Consider the following 21,261-nt stretch of genomic DNA (forward strand, 5'->3'; position numbering starts at 1 on the left):
TTGCTCATTACGAGATTCTCCCACTTTTCCTTCCTTTCCCCGCAATCTTGATCGCAAAATTTGCTGGCTTTTAATCCCCGAGCCTGCTAGTTCAACCTGACTTGGCGGTGTAGAAGCGGAATCCTCTTAGTTTCTCGGTAGCCCTCCTTGCACGAACTTTGCGCTTGTAAGCCCGCTGCTGCCGGTTCCACTCCATCCTCTCCTCTTGGGCGGTGGCGCGAAGGTCTTGGTTCCAAGCCTCTCTCTCGCTGCTAGTGTCCCACTTCTTTCCATCACCGGCACTGAGCCCGTCGCCGTTCCACAGGCGGTAGGGCTCCTCGGCCGGTCCCTCCATGACCGACTCCCAGTCCAACGGCGTGTCAATGCCGTACACGTGGACGGGATGTTTTTGGCCGCGAGCCGTCTCAAGATCCCTGTACTTGCGGCCCTTGTCGTTGTACTCGCTGAGCAGGCCCGACCACATGGCGTACCAAGACTTTTTAGCGAGTTCGGTCGGCTTGGCTTGGAACTCCTTCGCCCGGCGAGCCAACGTGTGCTTGTACAACATCCTGGCACGACCATCCGAGAGTTTGTCAAAAGCGTACTCGATTGACCACTTCTCATCCGCGTGGCCAGTTGGCCGTTCGATAGGGATCCTTTGGTCCTTATTTTTGACGGTGAGGGCGAAGCAACAAAGGGGGCCATTATACTGCGGAATTTCCGTGGGGGACATTTCCAACGTTCCGTCGTCTTGCTCGTATGATGGCTCCGCCAGATTGCCGCTGTCTCGCGCCGTTTCAGCCAGCTCGGACAGAATAGTCTCGAAATTGCGAAGCTTTATGGAATCATCCGTGACGTCATCTTCGATTTGCTGCTCAGTCTGTCGAATACTCGATACAGCTTTGCCCTGAGCGGCCAGCTTGAGGAGAAGCTCTTTCAGAGATGACCGGACCTCAGAGGTCTGCGGTTGTCCTTCGGAGCCCTCAGTCACAACCTCTCCACCACTTGTGAGGAGGGCCTCTAACAGCTCATCGAGGTGGTGACCCGCCTCGTCGCTAGTGCAGCTGTGGAGAAGACCACTGTGCTCAAGTGCGTACTCGATAGCCTCTCGAACTGCTGTCACGCCCTGTTCCTGGTCCTCAAGCGTGTGCTCGACCTCGAGCATTACGTCTTTCCACACGTCTTGGCTTGCCGTGTCCTCGGTCTCGGCAACAACAGTATCCCCTTCGACCGCCTCCGGACCGGCGTCCTCTCGGGAACCAAGACCTGCATTCATTATTTCTCGTTCAAATTCTTCTGCGTAACGGCGCTGCGCTCCTTGGATGGATTCAATCTCGTCGTTTGTCACGGGTCTGGCAAATATCCTCATGCTTGGGGGGTCACCCTCTCTCGTCTCAACGTGAATGCGCAGAGATTGCTCGGGAAACTCTTTGGTCACCAGGTTTAAAGCCTCGTTGTAGAGGTGAAGACTGGCCTTGAACTCTTGGTCGCCGAGATCGGTGTTGGTGGTGCCATGCAGTGCCTGGTCCATTTCGGGCAGGCTGATGTACTGAAAGCCGAAGATGCGCTCCGTGTTGTGGAAGGCGACAAATATGCCATCCATGCGGCCCATGCGGACCTGCAGAGAGTATTTCAGAAAGGCAGAGCGGATCATATCATAATATTCGCGCTCGAAGGACTCCCACTGGCCAAGACGCCCGCGTATCTCGTAGTTGGCGCCCTTTTTGATGCCTTGGATATCCATGCGGATGGACACCACAGCCCTGGTCTTGAGGTCGAACATGCCGGTGCCGGGCACCCTCGGGTCATAGGCGTCAAGCTGGGAGCGCATCATAAAGTCGCCCATGGTGGTATAATGGTAGGCCTCGGGGTCGTTGCGCTGAGCGTGGGTCAGCTGGTCCGACTTGGTCTTGCGGTACTTTTCGAACTCCTCCTTGGGCAGTGTCAGAAGCTTCTCCATGGACTTGCCCAGCAAGCTCAGGAGATTGGCCATGTCGAATTCCTTGTCGGCATCAATGGCGTACACGCCGTCTTTGTAATGTAGAAAGGAGGCGGCGGGGGCGCGCGTGATTTTGGTGAATTTTTCCGAGTCCACTTCGAAGTCCTGAGACATAGCTTTGGTGCTGATGGGACGCCAGGACGAGAGCAGAAAGTGAAAATGGCTCAGGGCGGCCGTCATGCTCGAGGTAGAGCCTGAATACCTCTTTCCAAGCTCCGAGGCCATGGCGTGGAGGGTTTTGTCCTTGGACGAGCTGACGAACTGCTTCAGCGCATCGAAGTCAAACTCTTGGGCCGGCATAATGCGGGCGAGATAGGGATCGAAGTTGAAGACGCGAGACCGGGGGTCTTGAAGCTGGTAGACGCCGGGGTTGAAGAGCACACGGTCCAGCCCGTATGATAGCCGGGGCACCGGAGGCTGTGGTTTCTCAACAGGATCCAGTCTAAGCGTGTCAGGAAAGAATCTCGCGGCTTTTGTGCGGCCTGCACGATCTGCGAGATATGGCTTCTTTGCCGTCGGCTTCTTTGTCGTCGGCTTCCGTGTCTTCGTTGGAGGGCTGCTCCCGATGCCAGTCGAACCTCGAATGCTGCTTAGCGGCAGCCATGTAATTTTTGGTGGTTTTGATTCGGTGGCGGGAATTATTTTAATGGCATAGTGCTTTGATTCGGAGTGTATTTTGCGAACGGGGGCCTGTTTGCGAGTGGCGAGCACTTCTCTCACAATTTTTTCTTCTGGGGTATTTGGCTGAGGAGGCTGGGCGTCTTGAAGTTGTTCGGGAATTACCTTCTTCAAGATGGCCAAGGTGCCCTCGAGCAGCATCGAGTCACGCGTTTTTTGACTTCTTGTTTTGGGAGACGACTGGGTCGCCTCGAGCTCTTGAAGCACGCGCAGAGTATTCTTTAATAACCGCTGGGATTTGGCGTCCTGGACCAGCTGATCCTTTTTGGACAGGTCCTGATTCCCTTGGGGCCTATTTTGTTTCGGCTGCTCCTTCTCCTTCTCCTCTGGTTTCTTCTTCTTTCTCTTCTTCTTCGGGATCCGAGTCGACGCTGCCGCTCTAGGTTCCGCCCCCGGCTCTGGCCCTGTCTCGACCTGAGACGTCGTTGCTATTGTATCGATGGTCTGGGGGGGCGTGGCCGTAACGTCGGGCATTGAGGCCGAGTCAACGGCCAGTGCGCCAGTCGCGGCCGAGTACTGGCGGCAGGAGGCACCAGGCGAGATTGAGGTTGAGGTTGAGGCTGGGGCAACAATCGACGACCTTGCAAGGCTAAGCGACGAAGCATGCCGGGCCCGAAGCAAAGCCTGGTGGCATGCTGTACAGACAAGTTGGGCCTGCGGTTGAGGATGGTGTTGCGGTTGCGGTTGCGGTTGCGGTTGCGGTTGCGGTTGGGACCGAGACCGTAATGCCAGTGCCTTTGCCTGTGGCTGCGCTCGAGGCATTCGCCTAGTTAATTGCAACATTCTGGCCAAATCCGCGCAGTGACGTCGCCGGGCTACAGCGTAGCGTAGATCGGGAGCGGACAGACAGGCGTCGCTTTCGATCGGTTGTCGCTGGGCCGGTCGTGGACGGGACGCGGTTGTCGTCAATTTTCAATCTGCAATTCATCTTGACGCGTTGCTCGGCCTAACACCGAAAAATTTTTGTCCCTCCGCTTATCTGTATTACTTGGTAATTAGGGGTTAGGATACCGCTACTACCTAGTGATTCTACCAATTATGCAAGGTAATTACCTTACCAACTTACTAGTCTTGCTCGAGTCTGGATACCTACCTACCTACGCATTACGGATACGGAGTAAGGAAATCCAGCGTGACTGAGGAAAAAAAGGATCACCCAGACTCGCAATCCCCTGGTCCCTGCTTCTAAGTATTACTTGGTTTTCTTATGCGGGGAAGAGAGCACAGTCCTTTGCCATCTACCTAAACTAGCAGGGAAATCTCCTCGTTCATTTGCCCATTTCGAGATTCCTCGACTTTTCCTTCCTTTCCCCAGGGTTGCGATCGAAATATTTCGTGACTTTTAATCCCCGAGCCTCCTAGTTCAAATCGCGAACGAGCGAAAAGAAGCGGTATAATGCTAGCTCTACTGCTGAACTTGAACCTGATGAAGAGACCTTGCCGGTAGCCACTCCGCCCGGATGAGGCACGCGCGGCCTACAACTCCCGCCTCGGCGAGGCCAGAGACGCCGCCCCGAGCCCCTTCTCGAGCGTGAGATTGCCTCGAGCAGATGGCTCGGCGCGGGCTCTCGAGGGCTGCCCTCCTTGATGCCCTTGAGGCTCGACTGGTTTGCTCTTCCTCCCTTTCCCCTCCACCTGCACCAGCACAGTATGTCCTCTGCTAGCTGGCATACAGCATGCCGCTACTGTATTTCTCACCAGCGAGCAGTTTTACAAACTCTTCCTCTCCAATAGCCTCAGATGCTAATGAATACTCAGGAAGCACTGCCGCTCTACTCCCAAACCCTTTAAACCTGACCTCCGCTTCGTCCGGCTGCCACCCGATCGTTTGGCATTACTTCCTAGATATGCTATAGATCTCTAAATAAACCCAGATTCCTCTATCTTGTTCTCATTGTGTTGTATCCTGTTCTCATTGTGTTGGGTCCTGGGCAAGGCATAAAACTGCCTCAGCCAAGACCGTCGCCGAGAGAACGTGTCGCCAGCGGGGCGAGCAGTGGCCTTCAACGACTACAACGATCAACGATAATATCCTCTCTCAAGACTCCCCTCTACAGGTCGACTTTCCTCGGTACCCGATGTTCCTACCAACCCAGCTTTCAAAGACTTGCAGCGCTCTTTCTGTCAAATACAGAGCTTCCAGATTCCCACTACGCAGAAAAGTACTTTCTAAAACTATATTGGCATCTGAACCTTCCGTTTTGACTTTACAAGTCTTTTCATGGTATAAAGCGCAGCCATTTTTCTTCCTATCCCCCAACTACCGCTCACAACTTACCAACGTCCGTAAATAACTTTCGTAAATAATTTAACGGCATCACCTCTTCTACTTAACGTCCAGCCCATAACCCACCCAAACCCCACGATTAATACTACCGCTATCAAAATAGAGGGCAATAAGTTGAACCAAGTTCTCAAACTCGTCCTATCCATGGACAAGAGGCCCATATCCCTCGAGGTATTCCTTACCGACAAGTTCAGATCCATTGACAACAAGTTCGCAGCTATTGACAATAAATTCGCATCTATCGACGTCCAGCTCGCATCTCTCGACGCCAAGGTCACATCTCTCGACGCCAAGGTCACATCTCTCGACGCCAAGGTCACATCTCTCGACGCCAGGGTCACGTCTCTCGACGCGGATCTCCGCGCAAATAACAATTTGCTCCTGTTCCGCGTCATTGCCTCGTAGGTCCTCCGCCCTTATCTTTCAGTACTTATGCTGATATCTCAAGGCGCGAGAACGAGCTGCGCAAACACCGAAACAGGGCGGCTATCATCATAGACGTCCACGCGAACCTATCACCACTACTCGACGTCAATACTGTGACCGAAATCGCAGAGTTCCCAAGAGACTTGAGATCTCTATATGAGATGGATGGTATGCGATATATTCTAACATTATCTATGGGATATAAGCTGACATTTTTTTAGTCTTTACTATTCGGCGCATTTTTGAAGCTCTCCAAATGCCATTCGAGAACATGGACTTGGTAAATCTGAGGGAGGGGCTGCGTAGAGTCGCTCTTTAACTGCTAGAGATCGACGGTGCAGATGTGGTGGAACTACCGGAGAGGCCACTTGGAGTCACTCTTTGCCTTTTTGACGAGCAGATATCCGTGTTAGCGTTAGGAGATAGAATAGTACACGGTTAGCGTACTGGTCCAGGACATCTTGTTGCGGAACCGTCCGGCCTTGTGATCTATTGTTATTATTTAGTTCGTGCCGAAGGATTCGTAGGTTATCGGCTTGCGACGTTGGGATTCAACGTCGCGTATCTTCCCTTCCCTTTCGCAGCCCGAGTTTCCTCGCCAAATCTCCCTTTCATTATCTGCCCTGGCTGGGCGACTCTGGCAGCAACTTCCGTCTATACCCGCTTTCTGTTCGGCCAGCCAGCCAGCCTTGGTATCCTTAGGTTATGCACAGTCGGTTGACCCACAGGCCTAGAAAGTCCCAGCGTTAAAATGGAAATGCCTGAGACGGAAAATCCCCGATACTTCTATACTGAGGCGGAATGCAGAGGCATTCACAAAACCCCAAGCCGGGTTGACGGGGGGGCCTTCTCGGCCGCCCAGTAGGCTGTCGGCCCCCCCCCCCCCAAAAAAAAGGGGGGCGGGAGAAGCCAAAAGAAGGAAAACAAGCGCCGTCCCATCAGCCATCACGATTCTTGTCATATCCATCAGATAGTGGCAGACCACCCAAAACACACGGACATGATATGCCAAGCAACGGGAGTCTCCCGTCGCGAACCAAGATCGCCATAATGTACCAGTGGGCCTAATCGCGAGACAAACCCTGGTTCTCGTTCTCAATCTTCGTGTGGCAACGGCACCCGGCTGAAACCCCTTCCCTGCTGTGCTGGGGAAAGGGGACTACGGATGGCGATCGTTCCCCCGCGCTCGCCACTCACTCACTCTTGGGACTTTTCTTCTTCTAGACGACGGGCCGTGGCGGCTCGGCCTTGGCTTTGGTCTCTGACTCTCTGGCCAAGGCTCTCTCCCCCGGTGCCACCGTTTGATCTCGCCCGGCGGCTTCGTCTCGCGCCGTAAACCCTCGGGGTCACGTATCCTCGACACACGGTTGGCCATTGACAAGAATCTCCAAGACTGTTGTCACAGAGGAAGAGAGAGCGAGATAAAGCTGCGATCTCCACCCGTGTGTTAGTGATTGTCTACCCTCGCAGCGAGGTTAAGGTAGGTTGGTAAATATGCACGCACCAAGCTCGCCGGTTTTTTTGGCGGCGGCGGCGGCGGCGGCCACAGCCTGTTCTCAGACCCTTGTCGATTTTATTAACTGTCTCTCACACCCATAGCCTCGGCGTTCTTCCTTGTGTCGTTATGCCGATGCGGCGATGCTACTACACGTCGATGCCCGACGTATTCCAACCCATACCTGTCCGTTCTCTGGTCATTGGGGTGTCAGCTTGTGATTGACCTCCCATGGCATCTGCCATACATGTGATGCGACAGACACATACGGGGTCCACCCATCTTCTGCTCTCTGGGCGGCTAATGGCGGGAGCAGCCATGTTACATAAGGTCAATACAAACTCGTTGACTTTGGAACAGACCACCTGCTATCCTGAGGGTTTAGGGTTTAGGGGGCCGGGGGGACATTTTGGGTGGTCCCCGCCCTCGTCACAAACAATTAGAGGATGTTTTCTCTGCTGGGGTACTTAAACCCTCCGCGGCCTTGGTATCATTGTCTCCCTTGGATGTTCCGATACTTGGCTGGAGAAGTGGTGAGGAAACGGAGGGAGGTACGGGAAAACGAAGCGAACCAAAAGGCCATGTTGAAGTCCCTATTCCTCCACCTCCCATTGCATCACCACGGAGCGGGAATTAGATAAGAGACGGATCCTTAACCCAACTACATGATGCCTCGTTATCACGCTCACTCCGAAAGCCGGCTGCCTGTTGAACCACGAAGTCTTTTGCCAGAAGTGGAACTGGGAGTGAAGCATCAGATGAGTGGTATCTCCAAAGCAACCTCCTCACCGCCCCGTGAGTCACGTCATTAAAGCCGGACATCACCTGTTTCCTGTTCCTATTGCTCGCCGTTGCCCATTATCTCGAGCAGCACGGAGAGAAATGCCCGGTTAGCCAATGCCTTGGCCTAAGGCACGATGTTCAAGAGACTTTTTCGGACGGGCGAGGGATGACCCGTCAAAGGAAGTGGACAAGAATAAGAACACAAGGGATATAGACGCCGGTTGTAGGGTGTGCTATCTTTGCCACAGGGAGCGCAAGCAAGACTCGTAGTTTTAACTTCTCGTCTGGACAAACAACATATTTCACTTGCAAAATAAACATGTTGAAATGAAGCTAACAGACTGTCGAAAAAGGGGAGATTAGAGGTGACAGTTCATTGAGCCTCATTTAATAGCCAAATCCGCTTGGTAATTTCCAAAGGCCTTGCATTCTTGTACTTTCTCTTAATAAGGGGGTGGGTCTGGCTATCTACCTGTGTTGGAAGCTCTACCAGTATAACCGCAAACTGGCATACTCTGATCGCAACCGCCTACGTAATAGACATACCGATGACAAACGACCAGTGACCCCTGGTTTGACCACAGTGCTGATGAGATAAACTGCTGACGCTGAGGGGGGGTGCGTGGTTGCGGTGTGCATGCTACCTTTGAGATTACGCTGTCTGTCTGTACGCAGTCCTCTCCCAGGTTGTCATGCCACAACCCGCTCTGCCTTATCTTTTGTCTTGAACTGATGTATCGGTCTGACTCTGGTGGGTTATCAACCTCTTTCTCTCTATCTATTGTTTTGTCTGCCTACCTACCTACCTAATCTGACCGGTTGTCTCGGCAGGGAAGCGGTGTGACGGGCGTGGTCGGAGAGACGACGAGACAAGACGAGACAAGAGTTAGAAAGAAAAAGGGAAGGCCCGGACAATTGGATCCGGAAAGGAAAAACCCGGAGGGTGTGTTTTGTTGTATCCATGTGTCTCTCTCCCCTCTTCTCTGCAACCCGGACTGAGCTGGACCGCCGGCCGGCCAGCCAAGCCACCCCGGGCGTACGACTGGACGGCAGCCATTCCAGAGAGTGGTGCTTGAAAGGTGAGATAACTACCTAACGATGGATGGGGTGGTGTGAACGGTGCAGAGTCCAACTTATGATGGCCGACAACAATCATGGCAGTCCCCTCAACTCGCATCGGACACTTTTCTTTACAAACAACTCGGCCTACACCACCCCGAGGCGCCGTACTGGATACAGCTAGCTAAGCTACCTCGGGGAAGGACATGCCAGAAACGGTATGCACAAGGACAATGCCTACTAGGGTACGGAAGGATGTGTTTACCAAACATCCAGACCCCTTCAGCTGGGTGATGCACATGCGATCACCGTGTCCTGCAGACACACATGTCTCCTGAGATTGGCTGCTCGACCTATTACTCCGAAACGCCCCGTCTGCTTGTCGCCGCCATATCAGATCTAAAAATTGTCCGTTCGCACACACAAATGCCGTGTAGCTCTAGATATGTTTACTTGCTTCTACAAACCTACCTCGCCACTGCAATTTGCTGCCTCAGTCACGGTCATAGACTCGGGTTATTGAGCACACAGTTGCACTGAACCGCTTCGAACCGCCCATGGGGAAACAGAAAGCACCATCCATCCATCCCATGGATCAATCTCCCACCCCGCCAATACAAATCAATGCTCCGAGGAGTCGTCAACGCGAAGCCCCCCCTCCATCATCCATCCATCCATTCATTCATTAGACCCGGCTCGTGAACAATGCAATAATATACCCATCACAGATAACACACACACATACACAAAAGAAAGAAGACACCACAGTTTAACGTAACAATGTGCTATCCCACCGCCACCACCACATCCAGAGCAGAGAGATGGGGATCAGCCAGCCACCGAGCCCGTATACCACGTACGTACGTACTTTGTCAGGCAGGTGTGTGCGTGTGTGTGCGTGCGTGTGTTTTAAATCTCTCATCATACAATATCCACCAATATTGAATATCCAGCATCCAATATTCCTTAGGGAGAGAAAGGGTTACAAGGAACAAAGATGTTGAAACCCTTGGCCCTTGGGAAGAGGGAGAGGGGGGAGGGGGGAGGGGGGAGGGGGGACCTTCTTCCCGCCGGGGATAGAACGGCATGCATCCGGACTCGGCGATCGTGGAAGCGTGGCGTCTGTGTGTGTGTGGGCGCGCGCGCGTGGGTTGTGTGTGGGTGGGGAGAGGGGGGGGAGAGGGGGAGGGGCGTGTATGCCTGTCCGCCCGGCGATAGTATCTAAACCAAATGGGAGAAATCGTCGCTGATTATACGCGCACCCTACTTCCTCTGAAGGGCTCCGCCGTGGTCGTGATGTGATGAGGAGGTGTAGTATACAAGGTGAGTGAGTGAATGTGATTCTCTCCCTTCTCGTTGTTTTTTTTTTTTTTTCATATATATTTCCTATTCCCACGCCCTCGCGCCCGCCCCCATCTTCTGCTTAGATTTGGGCCAAGCGAGAGAGGCGTCTCCGAAATAAATAAAACACAGTCGTCATGATTTGTCGTCCCCTGTTCTCCCGCGGGGCGCCATGCAGCAGCCTCTTTTTTTCTTTCTCCTTGTCCTCCCCATTCTTAATTTTGACGTCTTGTTGCAGTCCCGATCCCGCGTAAACCTCTCTCCCAATCTTGTGGCACGCATTGTTTGTATGTACTGCACGACGGGGACAGGGAAAGTACCTCAGCTGTCGTGCGACAACATCTCTATCTTGCTCCTCCCTCTTTCGGCCTGTCGTCAACATACGACGGCGCAGTACTCCGTACGCGGGTTCAGATAAGTATTTTCCGCGATGGCGATGGCGTTTCTCTTTTTCTCTCGCCGCGGGGCGGCGCGCGCTAGAAAGGAAAGGCAGGGATTTGCAAATCGGCCGGAAGCCTCTCCGCGAGTTTCCCGTATGGGGAGGGGCCCCACCTTTTCCCGTTCTTTTTTAATGATCTGTCATATTTTTAGTAGGCTCTTTTTTCTCTTTTACAAGACACTCAACGGCGGACGGCTTGGTGGGGAATGGGGGATCGGAGAAGGGCCGGTCGCTCGCTAGCTCACTTCGGCCGAGCTGCCTTGGGCTGGGTGGCGATGGTGACGGACCTGAACAGTGAACCTCGCTCAACCCTCTCCCCTTTTTACCTTTACCCTAACCCCCTTTCAGACCAACTACACCACACCACCATGCCTGCCCTACCAATTAGGTTACCTAATGGCGTTGCTTGGCGTGTTAGTCGTGGGATGTATCCGCCGAGGCTGAATTCTAGAGGTAACGACTCGCGATGCTCCCCTAGGTGCTGCCGGGTATATCCGTCCGTACGTTATCAAAAGAGCTGTTCGATGGCCGCTTCTTGCAGTCTGGGCTGTTTATCCTCGCAGTCGAGCTACATACATGTTGACACCGTGTGTCGTATGGAACATGGATGTCGGTTTGGTTTCAGAGAATGACAGAAGGGCAGGGCTCCAATGCCAATATGCCGACTACCTGGGTCCCGCTCTGAGAGGTCGGTCGCGTTGCACCACTCTATCGCAGGCCAAATGCAGTGTTCCGTTTGCAGCTATCGCAGTCCTGCTGAGTCCGGGGCTTGCCTTGACAACAGGCCGAGAGAGGTGAGGAGCGGCCTGGCGGCGGCGGCACGACGGCAGCCAGCCCATCCCTTTTGAGCGTCTCTCTCGACTAGAGCAGAGCGGTCCGCCATGGGTCTGGAACTGCGGCTCGCCGCCGAGTGAAACCCACGTCCGCATCGCCCGCCATGTATTGTGTTGTACAGAAGGCCCAGAGGAAGGCCATTTTTAATCTATAGCAGCAGGACATGTTCGCTTGAGGCCGGGCCATAGCATGATGTGGGTATCATCCGGGATTACAAGCAAGGCTTTCTGTGCCGTGTCGCAGCAGCAGCAACTCCGAACCAGAGACTCTTCTAACGGCAACCAGATAAAGATGCAATCGGCGATGACTCTTGGCAATGATCTGGAAGCTTGTTGACCACGATGGGCGCATCAGCACGTAATCCGCCAGCAACGGCCTACGAGGAGCAAGGACAAGGCTGGAATCCGAGACTGCGTATTTTTATCGTCTTGCCTCCAAGCTGGCCCAACCGTGAGGAGCACTTGGGCCGAGCCAACCGACAAGCGGGACTCCGCCTGCAATGAGTTGGGTAATAATCGACACCGAGTTGGGCCATTTCAGGTCAGCTCTCCTCAGTGACACCATCTCGCGGCACTATCGCGATATAAGCTCGGACGTTCCGCCAGGTGGTAAAACTCTGTCAGGATCGCCTTGCAGCTACCCTATCCACCCATGTGGGGGTATCACGACGAGGCAGCAGGTACCCGAAATGGCTGACTTTTTTTGTCTTGATGGCGTGTCACGGAACAATCCGTATCTTGGTTACCAGGCCGCTGGACGACTGACGACGTTCTACTGAGCATCTCTCGCTGCATCGCCCATGCCAAGTCTGGGTACCCGCCAGGGAGAGAGCGCGATGCGCGCGCTGCTGTGAGACCCGTCCGTGCCGCCATGGTCCGTCCCGCCGTCGTTGGGTCTCGTTCGTTGGGCCATGTCTGCTTATCATATGGGGCCGACCCGTCATCCGGGCAGCAGCATCCATTGCAGCAAGGGAGCGGTGAGCGGCGCTCTCTGGGCGTCCAGAGGGGCTGATACTACTCGCACCTGTTGCACCTGCATGGCTGTGCAAGCCTTGATAGATAAGTGTCCGACACCAGAAGCCCGAGTTGTCGTCGAGGAGGGAGGGGGTCATGAACAAAATGTCCCGAGCTGTCCAACAGATCGAAACGCCCCGTCGATCTCAAGCCGAGGGGGCGCTCGGCGATCGATAGGGAGCTATGTACGCACCTCTCACTCCTTGCACACTTGGTCTCACAACTCCCCGAGCATGTCGGAATGCTGCGCCGCACACCTGCCGGCATATCAAAACGACATGGGAAGCCGGTGGGGGGAGCTGGGTGCTGCCGGGTGCCACATTGTTGCAAATCAGATGCGAACAATCAGAGGCTGGCTGAGATTTCACAGACAGCGAGACACACAAGCAGCGAAAACGGTGTTACGTATGTACATCCATCCTTCCGTACGCTTCACTCCTGTCTGCGTAAGGGGGGGCGGCCAGACGGCAGCCAAGATTGTCCAGGGGGGCAAGGGTTCGAGAAGGACACGGTTTCCGTGATCCGGACCGGCGCCCCATAAGGGACAGGCCGGGCGGATAGACAGACTAGACTGGCTGGGACGTGGAACGTGAATGTGGAACGTGGAACGGAGTCGCTGCAAGATAAGGTAAGTCGAGGCGGGCAGGCAGGCAGGCAGCAAAGCGGGCGGGCTGGCGCTCGGGCTTGGCCTAAAAATCTGCTTCATGCTGATTGTTCATTGAACTGAACTGCCCTACGTACCTTGGCTGTCATACTGCATTGCGCTGCGCACCGCGCACTCTCTGTGACCTGTTGTGTGGACTTCCATGAACTTAAACGGCGGTAAGGTAGAGAGAGTGGATAGGTGGTTTGTGCGTTTGTTCCATCCTGTCTTCCTGAACATTCGTAGGCTATCCGCATGGACGGGCGGTACTTTGGCTATCTTGCAATCGGCGGCCGAATGGGGAGCGTTCCCTGACATGGAGCCTCACGGAACCTGGGACTAGCCTCGAATCACCCGGCGTTGACTGCCGTAGCTGCCGTAGCTAGGTAAGGCGGTGATTGCTGCCGCGGTTTGCGCTGCCTATTAATATTGAGGTAGGTGAGGTAGGTATTCGCACTAGCATTTGGTAGTGATAAATTTGCATAGCGGCCACCTTCCATTCCATCGGCAGGCAGGTTTGCTGGTGCCCGGCTGGGAGAGCGGAGTGCGCTGGCGGGGAGGATGCAGTTTGCGTTTGCAGAGTGCATGGCCGCGCAGCAGCGCAATTGCGGGCCGCCAAGCAATCGCGTGTGGGTTTCTGCTTTCTAGAGCCCAGGCCGGTGGTTGACGATGGATTCAGATTTCAGATTCACGGCTCGGCCGCCTGCCGCCTGGGCTCCACTCCCTGCTGGTCTCGGCGCCTCAGGCTGCACAAACGCTTATCTTGGACCCCCACAGCACGCTGTCCATATTAAAACCATCCGTGTGGGGGACAAGTTGCCCATGTGGCGGTTCGTGTGGCCGGGGCTGCGTCCCACCCTTGGCACCCTGTCGAAAAGGCCCGTCCGACCGTCGCCCCGTGTCACTTTTGCTGATAACGTCGCAGATTCACGGCCTCCCGTTCGCCAACACTGGCAAACCCCCCTGGCCAGCACGGACCAGGCGGAAAGGGCTGCGAGGCCTTGTTTGGCAAGTCAAACGGGCAGAAGACCCAGTTGGCCCGATTTGGGGCGTGTGGAGCAACCTGGAAGAGTGGAAGGGGCCAAGGGCCATATTTCTATGCGGGAGTGGAGGGGCTTTGGGGGAAGGAGCAGCCCGTGGAGGTGGCTCTGGCTCATGCTTCTCTTGCTCTTGCTCTGGCTCTGGCTCTGGCTCTGGCTTTGGCTCTGGCTCTGGCTCTGGCTCTGGCTCTGGCTCTGGCTCTGGCTCTGGGCCACCTAAAAGGAAAAGCGAACAGCCGTCCGTCCCCTTCCAATCTTTCCACGTCTCCACTGTCGTCGCCGCCGCCGCTGCCAACACCCGCGTTGTGCCTTGAGGTTCATCAGACTAAACCTACCCGGGTAGGTACCCACTCCTGCCCATCTTCCCGCAACATCTCCACGTCCCCCGCGCTTGCAAGAGCTCTCTCTCAATGCGCGCACCTGCTCCATAATGTATTACATAGCAGCGATATTCGGCACACCACACCGCAGCAAGCACTACCTACCGCGGATCAAGAGTTCCCAGGTAAGTTGCAAGGTATTTGTAACTCGCTGGACACCTGTGTCTACATTGGCGGGTGGCGCGACGGCGCGCAGCCGTCATGACTGGCTGTTAATGGTTTCCTTGGTGGCCTGAAAGCCTTCTTGACGTGCGTTCTTGCGTGTGTTCGTGTGTTCATGTGTTCGTGCCTGCGGGGCGAGTCTGGCGAACGCTTGTCCGGCCCGGGACTGAGGTGCGTGCTCGAAGAAGAAACATGGTCGATCGCTCCAGCCAAGCCTAGGGCAATAGTCCAAGCCACGACCACCTACTATGTAGGCGGCAGACAGGGGGAAGCGTCATCTGAAGCTTCCAGTTCCAGTTCCAGTTCACACTACATCGCAATTGCCGATAAAGTCGGTTTTCAGCATAGGCAGAAACATTGGACGATGCGATCGGACAGGTGGCGTCGCTGGTACCTTGCTAATGGCAGCAACGGCATGACGCGCCTATCAGCATCCCAGGAGCTGTACTCTCGACCTCGCCTACCCTACGCCCCCATCCCGCCTAGCCCAGTTTAGACTGCAATTATGTACATGACTGCCCGCCGCGGGAGTGTGCCGGCGGATTGCCTGTAGCAGGCCAGCCATGGTGCAATTTATCTCGCTCAATCCTCCACTGCCCGCCCAGCATCGGTCAGTCGGTCGGTCGGTCGGTCGCTATCTCTGTTGCTGCGTCCATCTCAGTTCGTTCAGGCCGTTGCGCTCTCGTCCCATTCTCCGTCCTCCTCGATCGCATACATACCCAACCCCAAACACGCGACAGACGCAAACATCGCAGACTGTCCATCTTCCTCTGCGCGTCCTGACTGCATGTACTGTACATTGGCTACTCCGTCAGCGGCTCTTTGCTGCCCTGCGCCGCGACCCCTTGGCTGGGCCCGATTCGCACCCTGTATCTTGCCTATCTACGGATAGTCCGTATCTCGTCTCTCTCCTCCACTATCCGTACCTACCTTACCTTCCACCTATCTTCCTTTCGGAAGAGACGACGCTACATTCCCGCCGTGCCATGCGGCACTGACTGGCTCGCCCGCTATCGGGACCCTCGCACTGGACCAACGAACAGGCCGACTCCCCCCAGTCGGTCGGTCAGACGTCAGAACCTAGGGTCGGGATACCTTTAACTACCTTACCTTCCTTGCCCTACTTATCTGCGCCACGACGGGAAGCAAACGGTGCTGCTCGCCCGCCAAGTTGCAACCTCGCAACCCTCGCTCGGCGTATCAAATGACGTTGCGATACTGATTCTGCACGCTTCGAAACCTTGCCTGTCTATCAGGCGGCACCGTATCCGGTATCAGATCCACCGCCGCATTTGGGGCTGCGCCAGAATTTCACCGAGAAAGCCCCCAGGGCAACCTTGCCGGAAACCTGCCTTTTATCTCTGGTCCCTGATAATCCTCTCTTCCTGCTCCTGCTGCTGCCTTGCTTTGGTCCTCGCAAATGCTGGCGTCTAGAAGCCGGCCCACAAGCGCCTCATCAACTCGATACCGCCTGCATTTCCCAGCGATCCCTTTGATGTACCTTAAATACGGCCTGCGCGGGTAGTTAGTCCCTCCCTGGACAGAGCCGCCCACCCCCTTCCCGGTCCCACCAGGGCAACCCAACCCACCCCTCCCTCCCTCTTGGTTGACGTCCACATCCACACAAAAGGCCCCGGCGCTCCCACCTTCGGCATCTCCTTCGTTGATGGTCTCTTGACTTCCGAGTCCGTCCATCAACCTCTCTTGCCAAGCCGCTTCCACATGGACATCTCTCCCTCCGGCACTCCAGTATATCTCGTCACTGCCATGCCTGAGCTACAGTAAAACACGGCTGTCGTTGGTCGTTGATCTCGCTCTCCACCAAACCTTGAACCCCCGTCGATCAACTCTTCTGTGTGCGCGCGTGTGCGCGTGTGTCGTGGGCTGCAGACGTCCTTGTCCGGTTGCCGCCTTCCCACGAGTCATCTATCATGTCGGACAAGTCGGCACAGTCGTCTCCGTCGCCGCTTCAGGTGGCGGTGAACGGCCAGGTGGACGAGTCTAGGATGCCCAAGGGGCATTGCCGGTACATTTTGCTGTTGCCCGAAATCAAGGGCCAGCGGTGTGCCTGTGTTGGCTTCTCCCTCAACAGAGGCATCCCGAGCGCCACGTGCGATTGTGGTCACCTGGCGTGCTACCACACCAAGGAGGTAGAGCCATCCAATGAACAGAAACATGAACTGGAGCTCCTGCGGAAACGGATACAGCAGCTAGAGGAACACATTTCTAAAGGACACGAGGATGTGCTCGACAGCGTCGTCACGCGGCTGAACGAGGTGGAAGACCACTTGGAAAAGAGCAGGGAGGAATTCGGGGACCAAATCAAGGGAACCTACCGGAATGTCAGCATCAGTTGGCGCTCGATTGAGCAAGGGGAGCGCAAGAACTATGAGCAGGATGAGCAACTTCGTCAAATTTACGACAAGCTCGGGGCACACGACGAGCGCCTTGATATGCTGCACGCTGGGCAGCTCGAGCTCCGGGATGCCGACATCAGTCTCGAGGAGCGGATCGAAAACCTAACCGAAACTTTTCTCGAGGACCAAGAGATAGCCCTGTCGAGGCCTAACCAGCGGCGCCTGCGGAGGAGGTCAACATCTGACACGACTGTTCGCCCAAACCTCCCTTTGGGCCCTTTAGGCCCTTTAGGGGTAGGGGGCGCCCCTTCCGACAACGATCTTCGCCCCCAACAATCGCCCGAGACACGCACTTGCGGGCGATGGCACGGCGGCGGCTCCAGGCGCGGCGACATTCCGTTCCAGCAGGTGCCGAAACCGCTCCCCGCGTCTGCCCGGTCCACGGGCGCTTGGACCGTCCACATCTCCCTTCTTCCCCATGCCTCTGTGGCAATGCCCTTCGAGAGGAACACCAACGCCTACCAGCGGTGTCTCTCTCGGGGCCTTCACAGGATGGTTCCGGTCCATGGCTACGACGCGGTCTCGTTCACCACGGCCGTGGAGAGGGACTTCGGCAGCTTTCTGAAGGGCCGCAAGTGGATGCCTCTACAGGCCAAGCTCTGCGACGCCGAGACGCTCCAGGGTCTCCCCATGCTGCGCCAGCTCGAACCCCACATGGTGGAGGCGCCGTATGATCACAAGTTCTTGGTCGACCACTGTGCCGTGTGCGACGGCGGCGGTGTTATCGACTCTCTGTACATTGCGATGCGAGAGCATACCATCTCTTGGCACACGCTGAGGCACTCGCCCGTCTTTGTCGAAGGCCTCGAGGATGCCTGGGCCTACGACTCGCTGCTGGATACTGATCCATTTACTAACAACATGGCGATCGATGATATTGATCGTCCTGCCGCCGGAGACATCACGACCATCTTACCGCCGCTGCAGCAGTCACTAAAACGGCCACTGACAGAGATGTCCCGGTCCAGCAGTTTCGGAGCAGCCAGCTCCCCCCCCACTGGGGATAACGAGGAATCTCGTGTGAAGCGGACGCGCCCTCCCGTGGCCGTCGCTCCTAATCCCCTCGTGGAAATAAGGAGACGAGTGGAGACTGCGTGAGCCAGCGTGGACAAATCACCTACCTACTATTATGATGACGTTGACGAAGACATACACACACACACACACACACACCCTCCACGAACAGCCCGGATTTGAGGATAATATGAACGAACCAATGATAAACTGTGAACATAGCGGCGGATATTGTTATAGACCTGGAAGGTAGCGGGCGTTGGACGAAGACGGGACGTAACATCGATATTAGCGCGATATCCGGGAACCTCGTTGCAGTATCCTATTGGATATCTCTGTGAATTACCCATTTTTACTTCAGCCTTTTTATTTCTTCTCTTTTTGTTATTTTTGCCCAGTGTCGACACTACTGCATTTTCTTTGGCGACGGTTGGCTGGTTGGCTGGGCTGGATGAAGGAACGAGTGGGTGGGACGCACGAGCTAGAGCTTAGTTGGAAGTCCTAGGAGTCGGAGGCAGAGGAAGCTAGCCTCAATAAGGAGGATAAAATCGGCATCCTGCATCATGCCGTGTCATGCTGCGGCCCCATTGCGGGTTTTGGAGACTAGAAGCAAAGATTTTTCTTGAAGATCGTGGTCTATCGGACGCTCCTGCGAGAGACGGTCAATATAGAAATATTTCCCCCCTCGTTGCTACCATACGCCTAGCTGCTCGCGTGCCCGTTCGACTGACCGCCTTGGAGGGGCTTGGGGTGTGAAGAGGTGCGAAAGCAAGGCAAGAGGACATTCGGATCCGGCTACGAAAATCGATAATGGAGTCGAAAAGCGCCAAAAGATGATGGACCTCTAAAGGAGCAAAAGAAGGATGCTCAAAAGATGGAAAGGAGAAGCAAGGCCAGGAGGAGAAAGGATGCGAGAGGGGGCTCTGGACCAGAGTTTTAGTGTGCGGCAGAAGAAAGCAATAAACCCGTTTCACTGAGACCGCAGGCCGGATGGAATGGCAAAAGAAGCCCGCCAACAGCCAATTAGGTGGTGAGACATGGATATGTCAGGTAGTTCTTTTCTTTTCCCCGAGGTGACACGAGCCAGACCTGTGACGCTTGGACGTCTGGGAGGATCTTGGGACTCGCCGAAAGGAGGAGAGGGCAGCCAAGGGCAGCCAATTAATTTGCTCTCTGGGAATTACTTTTGTCCGTTTGCTCTCAGCGTGGAGGATGGATGATGCAGTGCACGCACTTGCATAGGGTTGGCTTCACTTGTTGGTTGCTCGAACGACTTTCTGGGTTGTTGGCACGTTGTGTGTCGTACTATGTAGTTGAAGGCATGTGGTTTATTTATAAAAGCAGGAGTACTTAATTTAGCTAGTAATTATGGTGGTGCGTTAAGTACCTTGAACAAAGTCCGTAACAAGAGGGCTTACCCCTCTAGTCGGCCGGCGTTTTGAGCCTTGACTAGTACTCGTACGCGCCGCCTCGCCCATTACACGCTTTGCTTCCTCATCGCCAGTCGGCAAGAACGTCACCCCCAGCCTTCAGCCATGGATCTCGACATCGAGATGGAGATGGACATCGATTCCTATCAGGACGCGCCAATTGTGCCCGAGGCATATACCCATGACATAATCACCGGGGAAGAACAGGTTCGTTCGGATGATCGCTATTCTTCTGCCTCGTTCCCGCGATTTAGCCTGCTAACTCGACTGGCACCTTCATGTAGGAACCCGGCGAGGTGGACGAGCCCATCAACGACCACGACCTAGAGGAGCAGGAAAAAGCCGTTGTTCCCTACAAGGTGCATGTAGCCGGACTCGACACATTCAATCCTGACGAGGTGAAGGCCTATGTTTCTCAGCACAACGACGGCGGCCAGTTTGACCGCATCGAGTGGATTGACGACAGCTCCGCAAACCTCATTTTCAGGTCCGAGGCTGCCGCCCAGGAGGCGCTCGTCGCACTTGCCGCTGTGCCAATTGCCGACCCAACTCAACTTCCGCCCCTCGAGTCGATTCGCGCCAAAGACTTTGCAGCCAAGCCCGACTCGGTCCTGCTAGTCCGTTTCGCCGTGGTCAGCGACAAAAAGGTGGTGGGTGCCGCACAGCGCAGCCGCTTCTACCTACTCCACCCAGAGTACGATCCAGAGGAGCGACGCCGCCGCGGCAAGTATCGCGACCGAGACGACCGCTACAACGGCAGAGGAAGGAACGACAGACGCGGTGGAGGAAGGCGAAGAGATTCCCGCTACGAGGACGACGAGGTCGAGACATTCGACGTCAGCCTCTACGATGACGATCCCGTGGCCCTGGCCAAGCGTGCAAGCGTTAGAGGACGGCCAACATCTCGGCATCGTCGCTCAGTATCTACAGTGTCTTCAGAGTCTGACCGCCTGAGATCGGCCGCGCGCCGCAACCGAGAAAAGGAGCTCTTTCCAGATCGGCGCATCTCTGCAAACGGCGGCTTTGGCTCGGGCCGCGACCGCGACCGCTCAGCATCCCCTGTACGAGATCGTGACGGCGACGCTCGGATGGACCTCGACGACGAAGCCCGCACGAGTGCCGAATTGCGCAGCCGCGAGAAGGGCCGGGCAATCAGAGAGCGCCAGACCAGGGACACCAGTACCCGCGACAACAGCGTCAAGGAGCTCTTCCCTACAAAGGCGAACGCCGTGAAGGAGCTTTTCCCCACAAAGCTCGCGTCGGCTTCGAGCATCGGTAAAGCGCAGATGGATCAGGTGGATGACAGTACGGTTCTGGCAAGCGGTATGTTCGCCCTTCCTATTTCCGACAGCAGCTCGACCAGCGTCAGCAATGTTCCGGTCTCGCAGTCAAATGCAGAAGCCGCGGCAGCCTCTCGGCGCTACTCTCTTCCCCCCGTGCTTTAATTCTATTTATTCGCCGCGTCGAACAACTGTATGTCAAACCATGTATTAACACCAACCTAGCGAAACTAGCAGATCGAATCACCCCCCGACCACCAGCGGCAGCAGGTCTTCCCGCCAGCAGCAGCGGCGGCGGCATTGGCGGATTCAACATCCGCGGCTTAGCGAACAAACGCGGAAACGACCAAGGTTTTGCCATCAAGGGCACCGGCACCACGGTCAAGGAGCTATTTCCTGACAAATTCGGCCCCGCAGCTGGCAATGCAGGAAAGGAGTTGTTCGCAGAGAAACTGGAGGGTAGGGGTCGAAGGAGACAGAAGGCAGAAGATTCGTTTTACTAATTGCCGGAAACCGGACTTCACCTATTGGACGAACGCTCGGCGACACTTCAGGAGAACAC

At 55.4% G+C, this 21,261-nt stretch overlaps 6 protein-coding genes across 6 annotated transcripts; 4 read left to right on the plus strand and 2 right to left on the minus strand.

Moving 5' to 3' along the window:
• Positions 1-292: 292 nt before the first annotated feature.
• B0T26DRAFT_604239 (mitochondrial protein Pet127-domain-containing protein) lies at positions 293-2,443 on the minus strand (the record flags this gene model as incomplete). Its single annotated transcript, XM_060435795.1, has 1 exon — positions 293-2,443. A coding segment is annotated over one exon (2,151 nt), but the record flags the coding sequence as incomplete, so codon positions are not given.
• A 7,645-nt stretch (positions 2,444-10,088) lies between these two features.
• B0T26DRAFT_164608 (uncharacterized protein) lies at positions 10,089-10,579 on the plus strand. Its single transcript, XM_060433520.1, has one exon. The coding sequence runs from the start codon at positions 10,220-10,222 to the stop codon at positions 10,463-10,465; it is 246 nt and encodes an 81-aa protein (XP_060301087.1). The 5' UTR covers positions 10,089-10,219; the 3' UTR covers positions 10,466-10,579.
• A 1,289-nt stretch (positions 10,580-11,868) lies between these two features.
• B0T26DRAFT_164637 (uncharacterized protein) lies at positions 11,869-12,997 on the plus strand. The gene has a single exon (XM_060433521.1). The coding sequence runs from the start codon at positions 12,231-12,233 to the stop codon at positions 12,852-12,854; it is 624 nt and encodes a 207-aa protein (XP_060301088.1). The 5' UTR covers positions 11,869-12,230; the 3' UTR covers positions 12,855-12,997.
• Positions 12,998-13,715: 718 nt separating this feature from the next.
• Positions 13,716-14,174, minus strand: B0T26DRAFT_697333 (uncharacterized protein). The gene has a single exon (XM_060441387.1). It carries the CDS (start codon positions 14,066-14,068, stop codon positions 13,904-13,906), a length of 165 nt encoding a protein of 54 aa, XP_060301089.1. The 5' UTR covers positions 14,069-14,174; the 3' UTR covers positions 13,716-13,903.
• A 2,315-nt stretch (positions 14,175-16,489) lies between these two features.
• On the plus strand, positions 16,490-18,073 carry B0T26DRAFT_638668 (uncharacterized protein; the record flags this gene model as incomplete). The annotated part of the gene is made up of 1 exon (XM_060437063.1): positions 16,490-18,073. The coding sequence occupies one exon, from the start codon at positions 16,490-16,492 to the stop codon at positions 18,071-18,073; it is 1,584 nt and encodes a 527-aa protein (XP_060301090.1).
• A 1,457-nt stretch (positions 18,074-19,530) lies between these two features.
• B0T26DRAFT_619752 (uncharacterized protein) lies at positions 19,531-21,202 on the plus strand (the record flags this gene model as incomplete). The annotated part of the gene is made up of 3 exons (XM_060436055.1): positions 19,531-19,626; positions 19,704-20,742; positions 20,925-21,202. Coding segments are annotated over 3 exons (1,413 nt in total), but the record flags the coding sequence as incomplete, so codon positions are not given.
• Positions 21,203-21,261: the final 59 nt, after the last annotated feature.

This window comes from Lasiosphaeria miniovina, assembly GCF_030549165.1.
Source record: "Lasiosphaeria miniovina strain SMH2392-1A chromosome Unknown B0T26scaffold_2, whole genome shotgun sequence".
Lineage (NCBI taxonomy): Eukaryota > Fungi > Ascomycota > Sordariomycetes > Sordariales > Lasiosphaeriaceae > Lasiosphaeria > Lasiosphaeria miniovina.